The sequence below is a fragment of the Zea mays genome, chromosome 1, assembly GCF_902167145.1.
Source record: "Zea mays cultivar B73 chromosome 1, Zm-B73-REFERENCE-NAM-5.0, whole genome shotgun sequence".
NCBI classification, from domain to species: domain Eukaryota; kingdom Viridiplantae; phylum Streptophyta; class Magnoliopsida; order Poales; family Poaceae; genus Zea; species Zea mays.
In genome coordinates this window covers 61412371-61429996 of record NC_050096.1, presented here as the reverse complement: position 1 = coordinate 61429996, position 17626 = coordinate 61412371, and the positions used below count along the sequence as shown (strand labels likewise).

General features: G+C 48.4%; 1 protein-coding gene across 2 annotated transcripts; it reads left to right on the top strand.

Annotated features, from left to right (window-relative positions):
* Positions 1-284: 284 nt before the first annotated feature.
* LOC100285964 (50S ribosomal protein L6, chloroplastic-like) lies at positions 285-3788 on the top strand. 2 transcript variants are annotated; one of them, XM_008682583.3, is made up of 4 exons: positions 285-420; positions 1279-1587; positions 2353-2409; positions 3284-3788. In XM_008682583.3, exons 1-4 carry the CDS (start codon positions 386-388, stop codon positions 3618-3620), a joined length of 738 nt encoding a protein of 245 aa, XP_008680805.1. In that variant the 5' UTR covers positions 285-385; the 3' UTR covers positions 3621-3788. The 2 variants fall into 2 exon arrangements, with proteins under 2 accessions (XP_008680805.1, NP_001152325.1); NM_001158853.2 differs by lacking the exon at positions 2353-2409 and having other exon boundaries at positions 294-420; positions 3284-3782.
* Positions 3789-17626: the final 13838 nt, after the last annotated feature.

Sequence of the window (17626 nt, the reverse complement as noted above, 5' to 3'; positions counted from 1 at the left end):
GGTGGCTACTCTTGGCCTTTGCTTGAGAGGTCACGGATTTAAATCCCCTTGAGGACATGTGTGTGTTTTAAATTTTAGTTAGACGTGGGCTGTACGGGTGAATGAGAATGAGAAAGACAGAACAAAGAATGAGAATGACAGACATGGGAATGAGAATGGTGGCAGAACACGGGAATGACAGACTATTCTTGCAGCCTTAATAAATAGTAGAGATTTGTTGTTTCTATAATGACATTTGAGCGAATTCTAAGGTTTGGAAAGATATAAATCCAATTTTCTCCATGTGGATAATAGAATAGAACCGCTGTGTGCAAGCTCCGGACCGTCAGGATAAGAAAACAGCGCGGCGGCAGGCAGCTCCTCCTGCGACTGCGAGCGCCCGTCCATGGCGTCCATCTCCCCTTCCCTCCATCACCCTTGGTACGCTATGCGCCTATGCTCCCTCTTCCTGCACATCGCCTCTGCTTCTTCTCAATAGTCAATAGCCTTCCCTCGCGCGGCCTCGGGCACGGGATCTCTTGGACACATAAATCGCTGAAATTTTCTTCTCTGCCGACCTTTGCTGAGGGCTGAGGCGCACCAAGTGCGGACTGCGTCGTGTTTTTTTTCTTTCAAAAAGCCGGCGAAAAAAGGGAATCCGTCAAATGCAGCCATCAATCTTATCGCATTTACTATTAACCGCAGGAAGTCGCAGGCACATTTGTTCACACCAAATCTAGCTTGGGATGGCATTGGCAATACTATATATCTCAAGTAGTCAATTGGGGTACCGATTTGGATGCGTTTAGTTCTCAGTCTTAGCTATCTTCAACAGTTTAACCATACTCATCCCTATATTTAGACTTCATTCTACAAAACAGTGTGAAACGTGTTTTGAATGACCATATGAGTAAAGTACTGGACACGATCTTAACTTTTAGCCCTGTAACCTCACAAAACACGATATGATATTAATGACAAATGCCAGTAAGTTGTTCCTCTTAGCACTGTTTACTGTATAACCTCATGATCATGATACCTTGGGTTTGTAGTTACAAGGTTCAAAATGTGAAGTTTAGACTTTTGCTATTTGCTATTTTGTCTTTGGAAGTTTAGAGTTTAGACCCCATCGGCCCATCTTTCCAGTTGGCAGCAAATCTTGTGCTAAGCATTCATGTTTTAATTCCATTTTGATGTAATGAAGTCTTCGCAGCAAACTTATGCATTATTGTTTATTAGCAAGCCTTGTTTCCTCTTCTAAATTTCAACATGCAAATTTTCTTTCTCTAAATAAACCAGCAATTCTAGAACTGGCTTCCTTGGAAAGACACACGGGACTCGTCCTCGTCTTTTCTCTGCTGGAAGAGTTGGATTTGTCAGAACACTAGTGGAGTGCAAGGAATCTAGAATTGGAAAGCAGCCCATTGAAGTCCCACCGAATGTTACTCTCACATTAGAAGAGCAGTTTGTCAAAGCTAAGGGCCCACTAGGGGAATTATCTCTCAGCTTCCCAGGTGATGTGAAGATTGTGAAAGAAGAATCCGGTAACCTGAGAGTTTATAAGACTGCAGAGACCAAGCGGGCGAACCAGATGCACGGTCTTTTCAGGTAGACAATTGGAAACTGTAATATGATTTTGCCCATATTAGTTTTTACTGATTTACTTCTCATAATGTGATTCACTGTTTCACTGCCTTTATTCCTTGTTGTGTATGCCTTCTCCTGATATTCCTAAAAGCAACTCGCTAACTTCTGAACTGTCTGCTTCTTGCCAAAACTCTTATATTTGTGTCACTTTGTACAATCAAGAGCAGTATTGATTCCCATGGGTATTTCACTGCGATAGTACCAGTGCCTTGAATAAGCCGTATCACACATGTTATTTTCATATGTGAGTAGATAAACTGTCCTGTGATCCTGCTACCTCTTACAACGACTAGGATTGAGATTTTAGATAGCATTGCTCTGCTTCATGTGTCTATTTTTTCCTCTGGCCTCTTGTCTCACCAATGACCAGTAAATATGATGGACTTATTTTTGTTTGAGACCTGCGAAACAACACTTTCTGCCATTTTGTGTTCAATCCACCAATCAATCTGCATTGATATAAAATAACCACAGTTCTAGTAGGGCTGACAAAGATTTGCAAAATGAATGCCAATCTTATTGCATTTTCCATCCTTTGTCCAGTATTGGTACCAAGGAAATAGGCTATGCTATATCTTGTTTCTGGAGTCCAGGAACAGGAACTGTAAAATCTGTGTTATCTATAACAAACATAATCAAGTGTCTTGATCACTTCCTCACTTCCTCTGTTATTTATTGTGGAACTATTGGGAATAATACTGTTGAGGGACTTCTTCTCCGCCGAAGGTCCTCTAAGCAAAAACACCTTCGGCAAGGCCATATGCAAGCAGGCACAACACGAAGGTATATGTCGAAGCTGTAATCAAGGGAGCTTCAGCATGATGACACGACTGAGACGAAGGGCAACACTGATTTAAAGAGGAAAAGACCGCTTGGTCCCTGATAATTTGTGTCATGATTATAATTAGTTATCAAGAATATAAATGTAATTTTGACTGGGTTGCGTCCCGTGCCTATAAATAGGTGAACAGTGCCCCGTACTGTTCACGCTGACTGGTATTCACTCGCACGTCACTCTTGAATTCTTACCTTCTGTCAAGCCGAAGGTATGAATGTAATTTATTATCATTAATGTCTGTTCATGATCATATAATGAAAATATAGATAATCTAATGATTTAATATGATTATTCATATTCTTTATGTGTAACACATGTTCATGTTTTCTATTACATATTGAGATGATGAAGGCATGTCCTTCATAACCTTCGTCTGAAAATCATTATATCCAAAGGGAGATAATGCTTTGAAGGACGAAGGTCTTTAACCATTAACATTTGTGTTGTCTTGTTCTTAACTCGTAGCATTTGAGAACAAGTGATCAACAAGTACCCACCTCTGTTAAGAGACACACATGCTAGTATTTTATGCACAACCAAGGATTGACCATGACCGTAGAGATGTGAACATTTACCATATTCTCTATCTGTCACTACATATGTTTTTTGCCGTGCTTCAATTAATACTTTGTTATTTCACTCACGGTATGCACATTTTTGTTTGCTTAAGGATCAATGATCACTCGATTCTTTAGTGAATAATATTAATGTGTTCTGATTATATATTGGTTAGAGAAATCATTCTATGGTTTTTTTAATCCAGTCTCACCTCATGTCGTCCATGTCTTCTAAATACCCTGGCACAAATATTCAATGCAGAACATTGACAGACAACATCATCGTTGGTGTGTCGAAAGGATTCGATAAGAAGCTTCAGCTAGTGGGCGTCGGGTATCGTGCGGCGGTGGAGGGCAACGATCTCGTGATGAACCTGGGATTCTCCCACCCTGTTCGGATGGCCATTCCTGAAGGCCTGGCGGTCAAGGTGGAGGAGAACACAAGGATCACCGTGAGCGGCTATGACAAGAGCGCGATCGGTCAGTTTGCTGCTACCATAAAGAAGTGGAGGCCACCTGAGCCATACAAGGGAAAGGGTATCAGATATATGGATGAAGTTGTCCGAAGGAAGGAAGGAAAAGCCGGAAAGAAGAAATAGAAAGTGTTTTTTTGCCCTCTCCTTACTTCATTTCATTTTTCCCACTGTAATGATCTTCGTTTGCTAAGGCTGAACCTAAGAAATATATTGTTCTGTGCTGATCATGGCATATAGATGTATACTTTGAGCACCCCATTGTTTCATAATTTCATTGTTTTTCAAGGTATTTATTCTGCTCCATTGAAAAAGCGAAATGAATATCAGAAGCACTGGCACCCTGATGAATGTGCAAGTGACAAGTGCAGGCAAAGCAGGATATGGTCTTATTGTAGCACGATACTTGTAAAATGTCATGGGCATCTTGCTACAGCCCTGATCACAGGTGGTAATGAAATTTGGTGCTGGAGTTCGGCTGGCGCCAAGGGTCTAGGCCTGTTGACAGCTCAAATTGAACTCCTTAATGGTTTAGTTGTTTAGCCCAGGTGGTTTTGTTGTTTGGTTGTGTTTCAATCTTTTGTAACAGGCACGAACCCTTGTTGCCTGAGCATGGGTGTGTGTGTTTTTGTACCACCTTTTTCTTCTCCTTTTAACAAAATGATATGTAACTCTCCTGCGTGTTCGAGAAAATGATTTGACCAGCGGCTGTTCCGCAAGTTCTGGCATAGGGCCGACAGTTGAAGTGAAAGAGAGCCACATGATCACTGGAATGTATTGTCTTAGAAATAATACAATTCTATCATTTGTTATATTTTAGTATCAATTATAGATAAAAAGTGGCAGTATTTATGATATTAAATTAACTATAAAATGCAACAAAAATAATTTAGATCATAGATATGAATAATGTTTGCTAGGCCATGTTTGGGATGACTTCACTTCAAGAATTTTAAATCTATTTCAGCTTCTTCTATTCGAACAGGTTCAATTCCACGAGCTCTAGCTTAAAAAATGAAACTAGAGACCATTTTCATGAAATTTTCGAAGCTCCTCAAAGGGTGCTTCAAAAACACTGTTTTCATACCTTATAAAGTTGCATAAAAATTATCCACCAATGTTATTGGTTATATGACCTATCGATTGATGTCTCTTTCTCCACTCGCTGATCATCAAAGGTAATTAAGGAATCTCACACAAATTAATTGTATTATATAAATTAGCGAGTAACAAATATTCAAGAACGAAAGTATAATGTTGTATTCAAGAACGGAGGTAGTAATCTATTAAAACGAAACCAGTGCACTTTCGTCGTCGGGGAAAGCACCCACGCCACCATGATGTCCAGGTACCGTTGACTTCTGTTTCAATGTCATCTGTCAGATCTCCCATATAGCAAGGCCTCTCTAGAGAACATATGAAATCTCCGGAAACTGAAAATGTGGCGCATGCTAAAAGGGTCTAAAGTTGTATAAAAAATGAAGGTGCATGCGCACGTCAATTATACATATATCAAAGACCAAAGTGGAACCCACATAAAGAACATAAAGTGAGAAAGGAAAAAACAAAAAAAAAAGAAAAAAGAAGAGGAAGAGTCACAACCAGCTCTGCGCTGTATAAAAAAGGAAAGTGTCTGCTCAGACCTAAAGCCAATCGAGACTGACCTTGAGGAAGCAAAAGTAAAAAGGAAGAAGAATAGTCACAGCCAGCTCTGCGCACCTATAGCCTGGATCATCAGAGAAAAAAAAGTACGAATGGAAGATTTAACAAAACTGTTGCATGTAGATTTTGCATTACCTTCTGTTTTTTATTATAAACAAAATTAAGTACAATAATAGAGTTGGTTTCCATTTGAAATAGCTAATTATATTCATGTCACATTCATCACCCACTCATTTCTAATTTTTTATCAATGAAAGACAAAACACCTCTATATCTGTCGGCGTTTCGGACCGGGGGGTCTCTGGACCGACGAGTAAATTTGTCGCTGCGTGCCCCTGTCCAGATGGGTTGGCGCGAGATGGAACACAAGGGGAAAACGTGGCTCGTATTATCTCGCACCAGGGGATGCTCGTAGTAGGGGTTACAAGCGTTCGCGCGAGAGAGAGAGAGAGTGAGCCTGTTCGTTTTTGCTCGTCCCTCCGCGCGACCCTCCCGCATGAAGGCCCTGGACCTCCCTTTTATAGATGCAAGGAGAGGATCCAGATGTACAATAGGGGGTGTAGCTAGGCGCTAACGTGTCTGGCAGGGAAGTGCCTGAGCCCTGTGTACATGCCAACGTGGTTGTCGGAGAAGTGCTTGGGCCCTGCGTAGGCGATAACGTGACCGTCAGAGAAGTGCCTGAGCCCTGTAGAAGCACCGTTGGCGGTGCTGCTGGGATCCTGCTGATGTCTCCTTGCTTCCGTAGGGGGCTGAGAACCACCGTCGTCACGGACGCACGCGGGGAGCCATCATTACCTGTTACCGGGGACGAGCCAGATGGTACGTCGGTCTTGTTCCCTCGTAGCCTGAGCTAGCTAGGGGAGGGTAATGATGTATCCCCTGTGGCGCGGTCGGTCCGAGCCCAAGGTCGGGCGAGGCGGAGACTTCTCTGAGGCCGAGGCCAGGGTCGGGCGAGGACGCGATTCCTCCCGAGACCGAGGCTGAGGCCGAGTCTTAGGGTCGGGCGAGGCGGAGACCTCCTCCTGAGGCTGAGGCCTAAGGTCGGGCGAGGCGGAGCTTCCTGTTGCGCCTGAGGCTAAACTTGCCGTTGTCAGCCTTGCCCGGGTGGCTGGCACAGCAGTAGGAGCGGGGTGAGCGGCGTTGTTTTCCTGTCAGATCGGTCAGTGAAAGGGCGAAGTGACTGCGGTCACTTTGACCTTGCCGACTGAGGCGCACGTGTCAGGATAAGGTGACAGGCGATCCTCGCATTGAATGCGCATGCGATACGGTCGGTTGGAGAGGCGATTTGGCCAAGGTTGCTTCTCGACGAAGCCTGCCCGAGCTGGGCCTCGGGCGAGCTGAGGGTGCGCCCACTGCCTGAGGAGGCCCTCGGGCGAGACGTAACTTCGTCCTGGACTACAGTTCCCGCCCGAGGCTGGGCTCGGGCGAGGCGAGATCTCGTCCCTTGGGTAGACGAAGCCTTGACCTGAACCGTGCCCATCAGTCTTTGCGGTTTGTGCTGAGGGTGGTTACCAGCCGCGTTTAGGAGTGTTGGGGGTACCCCTAATTACGGTACCCGATAGTAGCCCCCGAGCCTCGAAGGGAGTGTTGGTACTCGCTTGGAGGCTTTGCCGCACTTTTTTGCGAGGGGACCGGCCTTTCTCAGTTATACTTTGTTCCGGTGGGTGCGCGCGAGCGCACCCACCGGGTGTAGCCCCCGAGGCCTTGGAGGAGTGGTTTGACTCCTCTGAGGTCTTAATGCCTTTCGTGATGCCTCGGCCGGCCTGGTTGTTCCCTCATGCGACCTGATTGTAGCCCGGGTGCATGGTCAGGTTCCGAGTTTTTAGGCTGGTTTGTTGACGCTGTCAACGGTTTGGCCGTAGCCGGGTTGCGAGAGCAGCCCCCGAGCCTCTGCACGAAGCGAGAGGACGATCAAGAACTGTCTCGACTTTTATTATACGCCCCTTCGTCACCTTTCCGCAAGGAGGAAGGGGGGCGAAAGCGCCATGTTGCCCTCGGAGGGCGCCGAACATGGTGTCTCCAGTGAGTTGCTAACGGGTGATCCGAGTGGACGCCCGTGCCCCATTCGATAAGGGTCGGCTAGTGGCCCAGAGGCACGCTCCAAAAGTACCTGCAGGTGATTTGCCGGACCCGGACCCGTTCGATAGGGTTCGAGGGCTCGATGCCTCCCTCTGGTGGGATTCTGTTACAAAATCGCTCCTGCTGGTCTCGGAAATATCCTAGGGTACCTCGGGAGCGTAGCCCGAGCCTCGGCCATGTAATGGACATACCCAGAGTCATCCCTCACTCTGCGTGCTCTGGGGCGGCTGTCGAACCCTTTCGAGGGGCCAGCCTTCGAACCCCTGATCAGTAGTGGGCGCGGAGCCCGAGTGCTCTGGGCGGCTGTCGAACCCTTCCGAGGGGCCAGCCTTCGAACCCCTGATCAGTAATGGGCTTGGAGCCCGAGTGCTCTGGGGCGGCTATCGAACCCTTCCGAGGGGCCAGCCTTCGAACCCCTGATCAGTAGGAGGGCTCGGGGCCCGCTTCCTTCGCGGAGAAGGATCCTTTATGAAATATCCCCTTTCCCGGTCCCTGTTAGCAAGAGAGATAAAGGGGAAGAGGAAAAGGATATGAATTTAAATAGTATGGCACACCTTTTTTGACACGGTCATCATGGCGGAGGTGAAACGACGTCCGCTTTGCCTGTCAAAGGTGTCGCTTGCCCTGCCGAGGAGTTAATGCGACGGGACGGGCGATTCGCGGGGCGGCCATTGCACGTGCGCGAGCCGTTCGAGGAACGGAACACGGGCACACCGTCTTCATGCCGCGGGAGAGGGCTCTCCTGCCGCTTCAGGAGGGGACGCGAGCCTGCAGGCGATTTGACCGCTGCTTCCGCCCGTCTGCTGCTGCAATTATTGCTGGCCCACTTTTGGCCATATCAACCGCCGCGCCACCTCCCGCGGCTGACTGACCCGTGATCGTTGCCCTCAATTGGCACTGTTGGGTCATGCGCAGAACTGCCTCGAGTCGCGGCACTGGTTCCGCAGTCGAGAAGACGCGGCATTGGCGCAAGTGGCGGTGCGGTTTCTTTGCACGCAGTAACCGTCGCGCCGGTTGCATGACATGCGGGCCCAGGCCTTCACGCTGGCCCACCGGATGCGATGAAGCCGAAAGGGTGCACAACCGTGGTGCGGTTGCACGCCTCCTGCATGGCGGTCCGCCCTTTCGCCCGCTGGTATCGGCGAGGATGGGGGAACACTTATAATCGCGGGGCGGTTACCTGCTTCGTGTGCAGCGGTTTGGCTTCTTCTGTTTCCGGCCCGCTCCCATGACATGTGGGACCCAGCCCCCGCGGCAGAGGGTGGGAACCCTGGAGCTCGTCGGTGGAGACTTTGCCCGTGACGCTTGGAATGCGAGTGGGGAGAGCCGCCTTTAAAAAGGGATCGATCCCCCGGGCGGTAGCCATGCCTTCGCACTCCCCTCATGCATCGCACCCTTCCACCTTCCGAGCCCTCGGATGGGGAGCACCCGCGTTGGCTTCGTCTTGCTGCTGTTGGAGGAGCGCGACCTTGTGGTGGTTGGCGCCCTTCAGCCATCGCTCGGCTTCAAGGATTTTCATCATCCGGGCTGGGGAGGAGGGCGGGGCGAGTTGGGCCCTACCTCCGCGTGGGCCGGCGACCCGCTTCTTCCTCCGGCATTCAGGGGAAGGGCATCCTCCAGCTCTGCGGAGGAGGCGTTCTCCAGCCATGCGGGGGAAGGCAAACTGCTGCTGCCTGGCCAGGGTGCAGCTATCCGTCCTCCACCCGGGCGATGGTCGTCCCGCGCGCGGGCCGGCCACGTCCAGGTTTCCCTGCACCGGGGGGTCGCACAACACGCTGTACGCCGCGAGGGCGGTACTCGTGTTCTGGGACGGTCCCGTTCTCGTTCTTGTGGCAAGAACGGGAGTGCCTGCCGGTGCACTTTGGGGCGGCCGCCGCTCACTGGTGCAGTGTTGGTGGGCAGGTGGTTGCTGTCGTCGGTGCTGAGGCGGTGGTCGCCATAGGTGAGGCTGTCTCTGCTGAAGAGGTTGCCTCCGCCGACGAGACCGTCAGCGCCACCTGCGCTCCGGGCCTCCGGCTCTTTGGCTTTAATGGCTGGTTCTCGTCCCCCATGAGGGGACGTGAACGAGGGTCTTTTAGCAGCAGCGTTTGCCCTGAGGCCATCACTGCAGCTGTCTTGCCGCCCGAGACGAAGGTCGTTGTCGCTGCTGATGAAGCGGTTGCCGGCGAGCCACCTGGAGTTTGTTATCCCGCAGGCCCTCTGGTGTGGAGGTTGTTCATACCCGCGGGAGTGGAACCGGAGTCCCGTTTGTAATGGTACCCTGAGTATGGGTGTTTGTTCATTGTGGCCGCTGAGGCCTGAACATTTGGGCATTTGAGCGCAATGTCGTGTTTCTTCCTCATTTCGAGCACTAGGACTCGCCTGTCGGCTAGCTGAGCCACTTAACCGAGCGTGAGTTGCTTTTGCGCGGAAGGTGACGAGTGAGGTATCTGTATCCTAGAGGCGTAGGAGTCCCTTGGCTCGGTCGGCCTTGCCGCTCAAGGCTTCTCTTGCTCAGTTTTAGAACCCTCGGCCGCTCTGCGATGAGCTAAAGCCGGAGGCAGCGGCGTCGGCGTGGACAGAGGCGGAGTCGGCTCGAAAAGAGGCTTTGTTGGCCCGGGAGCATGTGGCTTCCTAGGCCGAGGAGGTGCAGCAGCGGCGGCTGGAGCTTGGCCAGGTCGTCCGCGAGCGGGACCAATCCCAGAGTCACACCGCCGAGGCCGAGAGCCGGGCTGAGGTCCTCGGGGGACAACCGGCTGAGGCTATGGAGCGGCTAGCCGGGGTGTCTGCTCGGGCCGGAACCCTTGTGGAGAACCTGGTCGTGAGGGCCCAAGCACGGTGCTGGCGTCCTCCTTCGAGGTGGAGATCCTTCCGTCCGAGTCGCCGTCCGAGGCTGGGCCAGGATCTGCCGAGGGTGGAAACATCGCCGAGGGTGCTGCTGCTCCCCCTGCCGATGTCCGAACCTGCAGGAACAGTTTGTCTGAAGTATGCATATGTTTTTCGTGGCCGCTAGGGCCTAAACATTTTAACGCCGGATTATAAAGCTGCGTTTTCTTTCCTCTTGTTTCGTGTGTTAGTTCTTGTTTGGAGAGTCCCTCGTCCGAGCGTGAGTTACTTTTCGCAGAAGGTGATGAGTGAGGTATCCGTATCTCAGAGGCGTAGGAGTCCCTCGGCTCGGTCAGCCTTGCCGCTTACGTGTACTCTCGTCGTTTTTAGGGTTCTGCTATCGAAGCAGTCGAAACGGCACGAAAGTCGTTCTGGCAGAAAAGACTTTTCCGAGGAAAATTTTGATGCAGAGGGGGTTCCCCCCCTTCTAGCCCCCGAGGGAGGGTCGGGCTTTGCCGAGGCAAGGCTGATCCTTCATTGACGGTTAGACTTTATTTATGTATGTAAAGAAAACGAGGTATATGAACGACTTGAAACATCTTAAGGGTAGAAGCGACGTAGCTGTTGGATGTTCCAAGCGTTGTTGTAGACCTCGCCTTGATCGTTGGCCAGCTTGTATGTTCTGAGCTTCAAAATCTTGGCGATGATGAACGGCCCTTCCCAGGGAGGAGTAAGCTTGTGGCGCCCTCGGGCGTCTTGTCGCAGCCGAAGTACCAAGTCTCCCACCTGGAAGTCTCGGGACCGAACCCTTCGGGCGTGGTAGCGTCGCAGAGACTGCTGATACCGTGCCGAGTGTAGTAAGGCCACGTCCCGAGCCTCTTCCAGCTTGTCCAATGAATCTTCTCGGCTGGTCTGGTTGCCTCGGTCGTCGTACGCCTTTGTCCTCGGGGAACCGTATTCTAAGTCTGTGGGTAAGATAGCCTCGACCCCATAGACTAGAAAGAACGACGAGAAACCCGTGGCTCGGCTTGGCGTCGTCCTCAGACTCCAGACCACCGAGGGTAGCTCTTTCATCCATCGCTTGCCAAACTTGTTGAGGTTGTTGTAGATCCTCAGTTTAAGTCCTTGTAGAATCATACCGTTGGCACGCTCCATCTGCCCATTTGTCATGGGGTGAGCTACGACGGCCCAGTCCACACGGATGTGGTGGTCCTCGCAGAAGTCCAGGAACTTCTTCCCAGTGAACTGTGTGCCATTGTCGGTGATGATGGAGTTCAGGACCCCAAAGGGATGGATGATGTTGGTGAAGAACGCCACTGCCTGCTCGGACCTGATGCTGGTTAAGGGTCGGACCTCGATCCACCTGGAGAATTTGTCGATGGCGACCAGCAGGTGCGAGAAGCCCCCGGCTGCCTTCTGCAAGGGACCGACGAGGTCCAGACCCCACACTGCAAATGACCAGGTGATGGGTATTGTCTGTAGGGCCTGAGCGGGCAGGTGCGTCTGTCTCGCGTAGAATTGACACCCTTGGCAAGAGCGTACAATCCTAGTGGCGTCGGCCACCGCAGTCGGCCAGTAGAAACCTTGTCGGAAGGCGTTTCCCGCGAGGGCTCGAGGTGCTGCGTGGTGACCGCAAGCCCCCGAGTGTATCTCCTGCAACAGCTCTTGTCCTTCGGCGACGGATATGCATCGTTGGAGAATGCCTGAGGGGCTGCGGTGGTAGAGCTCTTTTTCATCACCCAGTAAAACGAACGACTTGGCGCGCCGAGCCAGTCTCCTAGCTTTGGCCTTGTCGAGGGGTAGCTCTCCTCGAAGGAGATATTGCAGGTACGGGGTCTGCTAGTTCGTGTTTGGCATGACCCCATTCCGCTCCCCCTCGATGCGCAAGGCCTCACCCTCGGCGGCCGAGGGTACCTCGGGCTGGGCCATGGTCTCGTCGGGCTCGGGCGCGTCATCGAGTTTGACAGATGGTTGATATATGTGAAAATCGCCTAGAGGGGGGATGAATAGGGCGAATCTGAAATTTATAAACTTAAGCACAACTACAAGCCGGATTAGCGTTAGAAATATAAACGAGTCCGAGAGAGAGGGCGCAAAACAAATTGTGAGCAAATAAAGAGCGAGACACGATGATTTGTTTTACCGAGGTTCGGTTCTTGCAAACCTACTCCCTGTTGAGGTGGTCACAAAGACTGGGTCTCTTTCAACCCTTTCCCTCTCTCAAACGATCACTTAGACCGAGTGAGCTTCTCTTCTCAATCAAACGAAACACGAAGTTCCCGCAAGGACCACCACACAATTGGTGTCTCTTGCCTTGGTTACAATTGAGTTTGATCACAAGAAGAATGAGAAAGAAAAGAAGCGATCCAAGCGCAAGAGCTCAAATGAACACAAATGTCACTCTCTCTAGTCACTATTTGATTTGGAGTGATTCCGGACTTGGGAGAGGATTTGATCTCTTTGGAGTGTCTATAATTGAATGCTATAGTTCTTGTAATGTGTTGAAGGTGGAAAACTTGGATGCTATTGAATGTGGGGTGGTTGGGGTATTTATAGCCCCAACCACCAAAATATGGTTGTTGGAAGGCTACTGTCGCATGGCGCACCGGACAGTCTGGTGCGCCACCGGACACTGTCCGGTGCGCCAGCCACGTCAACAGGCCGTTGGGGTTCGACCGTTGGAGCTCTGACAGGTGGGGCCTCTGGGCTGTCCGGTGGTGCACCGGACAGGTCCTGTAGACTGTCCGGTGCGCCAACTGCGCGTGCTCTGACTCTGGCGCGCACTGTAGCGCATTGAATGCGGTTGCAGTCGACCGTTGCGCGCGAAGTAGCCGTTGCTCCGCTGGCACACCGGACAGTCCGGTGTGACACCGGACAATCCGGTGAATTATAGTGGAGCAGCCTCCCATTTTCCCGAAGGTGGCGAGTTCAGCGTTGAGTGCCCTGGCGCACCGGACACTGTCCGGTGCGCCAGACGAGGTTGCCTTTTGGGATGTCTTTTGCTCTCTTTGTTGGAACCCTTTCTTGGTCTTTTTATTGGTTTATAGTGAACCTTTGGTACCTGTAGAACTTATAGACTAGAGCAAACTAGTTAGTCCAATTATTTGTGTTGGGCAATTCAACCACCAAAATCAATTAGGAAAAAGGTGTAAGCCTAATTCCCTTTCAATCTCCCCCTTTTTGGTGATTGATGCCAACACAAACCAAAGCAAGTATAGAAGTGCATAATTGAACTAGTTTGCATAATGTAAGTGCAAAGGTTACTTAGAATTGAACCAATAAATATTTTCATAAGATATGCATGGATTGTTTCTTTACTTTTAACATTTTGGACCACGCTTGCACCACATGTTTTATTTTTGCAAATCCTTTTGTAAATTCTTTTCAAAGTCCTTTTGCAAATAGTCAAAGGTAAATGAGTAAGATTTTGAGAAGCATTTTCAAGATTTGAAATTTTCTCCCCCTGTTTCAAATGTTTTTCCTTTGACTAAACAAAACTCTCCCTCAATAAAATCCTCCTCTTAGTGTTCAAGAGGGTTTTAGATATTAGTTTTTTTGAAGAGGGTGATCCATTTTGAACTTCTATCAAAAATAAGATACCAAATTGAAAAATTTCATCATTTGAACATAATTTTTTTTGAAATCGGTGGTGGTGCGGTCCTTTTGCTTTGGGCTAGTACTTTCTCCCCCTTTGGCATGAATCGCCAAAAACGGATACTAGAGTGAAATATAAGCCCTTGTTAACTAATTTCTCCTCCTTTGGTTAACAAAATATGAGTGAAGATTATACCAAAGTTGGAGAGTTGCTCGGAGCGACGGCGAAGGATGAGTAATTTGATGGAGTGGAGTGGAAGCCTTTGTCTTCGCCGAAGACTCCAAATCCCTTTCAATCTATGACTTGGTTTGAAATTCACTTGAAAACACATTAGTCATAGCAAATAAAAGAGACATGATCAAAGGTATATTTATGAGCTATGTGTGCAAGACTTCAAAAGAAATTCCTAGAATCAAGAATATTTAGCTCATGCCTAAGTTTGTTAAAGGTTTGTTCATCTAGTGGCTTGGTAAAGATATCAGCTAATTGTTCCTTAGTGTTAATATATGCAATCTCGATATCTCCCTTTTGTTGGTGATCCCTTAAGAAATGATACCGAATGGCTATGTGTTTAGTGCGGCTATGTTCAACGGGATTATCCGCCATGCGGATTGCACTCTCATTATCACATAGAAGAGGAACTTTGGTTAATTTGTAACCATAGTCCCTAAGGGTTTGCCTCATCCAAAGCAATTGCGCGCAACAATGGCCTGCGACAATGTACTCGGCTTCGGCAGTAGAAAGAGCTACGGAATTTTGCTTCTTTGAAGCCCAAGACACCAGTGATCTTCCCAAGAACTGGCAAGTCCCCGATGTGCTCTTTCTATTTATTTTACACCCGGCCCAATCGGCATCCGAATAACCAATTAAATCAAATGTGGATCCCCGAGGATACCAAAGCCCAAACTTAAAAGTATGAACTAAATATCTCAAGATTCGTTTTACGGCCGTAAGGTGAGCTTCCTTAGGGTCGGCTTGGAATCTTGCACACATGCATACGGAAAGCATTATATCCGGTCGTGAAGCACATAAATAGAGTAAGGAACCTATCATCGACCAGTATACCTTTTGATCAATGGATTTACCTCCCGTGTTGAGGTCGAGATGCCCATTGGTTCCCATGGGTGTCTTGATGGGCTTGGCATCCTTCATCCCAAACTTGTTTAGAATGTCTTGAATATACTTTGTTTGGCTAATGAAGGTGCCCTCTTGGAGTTGCTTCACTTGAAATCCCAAGAAGTACTTCAACTCCCCCATCATCGACATCTCGAATTTCTGTGTCATGATCCTACTAAATTCCTCACATGTAGATTCGTTAGTAGACCCAAATATAATATCATCAACATAAATTTGGCATACAAACAAATCATTGTCAAGAGTTTTAGTAAATAAAGTAGGATCGGCCTTGTCGACTTTGAAGCCATTAGTGATAAGAAAATCTCTTAGACATTCATACCATGCTCTTGGGGCTTGCTTGAGCCCATAAAGCGCCTTAGAGAGTTTGTAAACATAGTTAGGGTACTCACTATCTTCAAAGCCGGGAGGTTGCTCAACGTATACCTCCTCCTTGATTGGTCCATTGAGGAAGGCGCTTTTCATGTCCATTTGATAAAGCTTGAAGCCATGGTAAGTAGCATAGGCAAGTAAATGCGAATTGATTCTAGCCTAGCTACGGGTGCATAGGTTTCACTGAAATCCAAACCTTCGACTTGTGAATATCTGTTGGCCACAAGTCGGGCTTTGTTCCTTGTCACCACACCATGCTCATCTTGCTTGTTGCGGAAGACCCACTTGGTTCCTACAACATTTTGGTTAGGACGTGGAACTAAATGACATACCTCATTCCTAGTGAAATTGTTGAGCTCCTCTTGCATTGCCACCATCCAATCCGAATCTTGAAGTGCTTCCTCTACCTTGTGTGGCTCAATAGAGGAAACAAAAGAGTAGTGTTCACAAAAATGAGCAACACGAGACCGAGTAGTTACCCCCTTTTGAATATCGCCGAGGTGATCATTTGAGGAAACAAAAGAGTAGTGTTCACGGGGTGATCTCGTTGGATTGCTTGGTGGATTCTTGGGTGTGGCGGCCTTGGAACTTGTTCATCTTCCTCATCTTGATCATGGCATCTCCCCCTTGATCATTGCTCTCCTCTTGAGGTGGCTCAACTTCTTGATCTTCTCCTTCATTATCTTGAGCCTTATCCTCATCTTGAGTTGGTGGAGATGCTTGTGTGGAGGAAGATGGTTGATCTTGTGCATGTGGTGGCTCTTCGGATTCCTTAGGAGACACATCCCCAATGGACATGTTCCTTAGCACGATGCACGGAGCCTCTTCATCACCTATCTCATCAAGATCAACTTGCTATACTTGAGAGCCGTTAGTCTCATCAAACACGATGTCACAAGAAACTTCAACTTGTCCAGAAGACTTGTTAAAGACTCTATATGCCCTTGTGTTTGAATCATATCCTAGTAAAAAGCCTTCTACAGCCTTAGGAGCAAATTTGGACTTTCTACCTCTTTTAACAAGAATAAAACATTTGCTACCAAAGACTCTAAAATATGAAACATTGGGCTTTTTACTGGTTAGGAGTTCGTATGATGTCTTCTTGAGGATTCAGTGTAGATACAACCGGTTGATGGCGTAGCAGGCGATGTTGACCGCCTCGGCCCAAAACCGATCCGAAGTCTTGTACTCATCAAGCATGGTTCTTGCCATGTCCAATAGAGTTCGATTCTTCCTCTTCACTACACCATTTTGTTGTGGCGTGTAGGGAGAAGAGAACTCATGCTTGATGCCCTCCTCCTCAAGGAAGCCTTGAATTTGAGAGTTCTTGAACTCCGTCCCGTTGTCGCTTCTAATCTTCTTGATCCTTAAGCCGAACTCATTTTGAGCCCGTCTCAAGAATCCCTTTAAGGTCTCTTGGGTATGAGTTTTTTCCTGCAAAAAGAACACCCAAGTGAAGCGAGAATAATCATCCACAATAACTAGACAGTACTTACTCCCGCCGATGCTTATGTAAGCTATCGGGCCGAATAGGTCCATGTGTAGGAGCTCGAGTGGCCTGTCAGTCGTCATGATGTTCTTGTGTGGATGATGAACACCAACTTGCTTCCCTGCCTGACATGCGCTATAAATCCTGTCTTTCTCAAAATGAACATTTGTTAGTCCCAAAATGTGTTCTCCCTTTAGAAGCTTGTGGAGATTCTTCATTCCAACATGTGCTAGTCGGCGATGCCAGAGCCAGCCCATGTTAGTCTTAGCAACTAAGCAAGTGTTGAGTTCAGCTCTATCAAAATATACTAAGTATAGCTGACCCTCTAACACTCCCTTAAATGCTATTGAATCATCACTTCTTCTAAAGACAGTAACACCTGTATCTGTAAAAAGATAGTTGTAACCCATTTTACATAATTGCGAAACTGAAAGCAAGTTATAATCTAAAGAGTCTACAAGAAAAACATTTGAAATGGAATGGTCACGAGATATAGCAATTTTACCCAATCCTTTGACCAAACCTTGATTTCCATCCCCGAATGTGATAGCTCGTTGGGGATCTTGGTTTTTCTCATAGGAGGAGAACATCTTCTTCTCCCCTGTCATGTGGTTTGTGCACCCGCTATCGTTGATCCAACTTGAGCCCCCGGATGCATAAACCTACAAAACAAGTTTAGTTCTTGATTTTAGGTACCCAAACGGTTTTGGGTCCTTTGGCATTAGATACAAGAACTTTGGGTACCCAAACACAAGTCTTGGTGCCCTTGTGTTTGTCCCCAACATACTTGGCAACTACCTTGCCTGATTTGTTGGTTAGCACATAAGATGCATCAAAAGTTTTAAATGAAATGTTATGATCATTTAATGCAGTAGGAGTTTTCTTCTTAGGCAATTTAGCATGGGTGGATTGCCTAGAGCTAGATGTCTCACCCTTATACATAAAAAGCATGATTAGGGCCAGAGTGAGACTTCCTAGAATGAATTCTCCTATTTT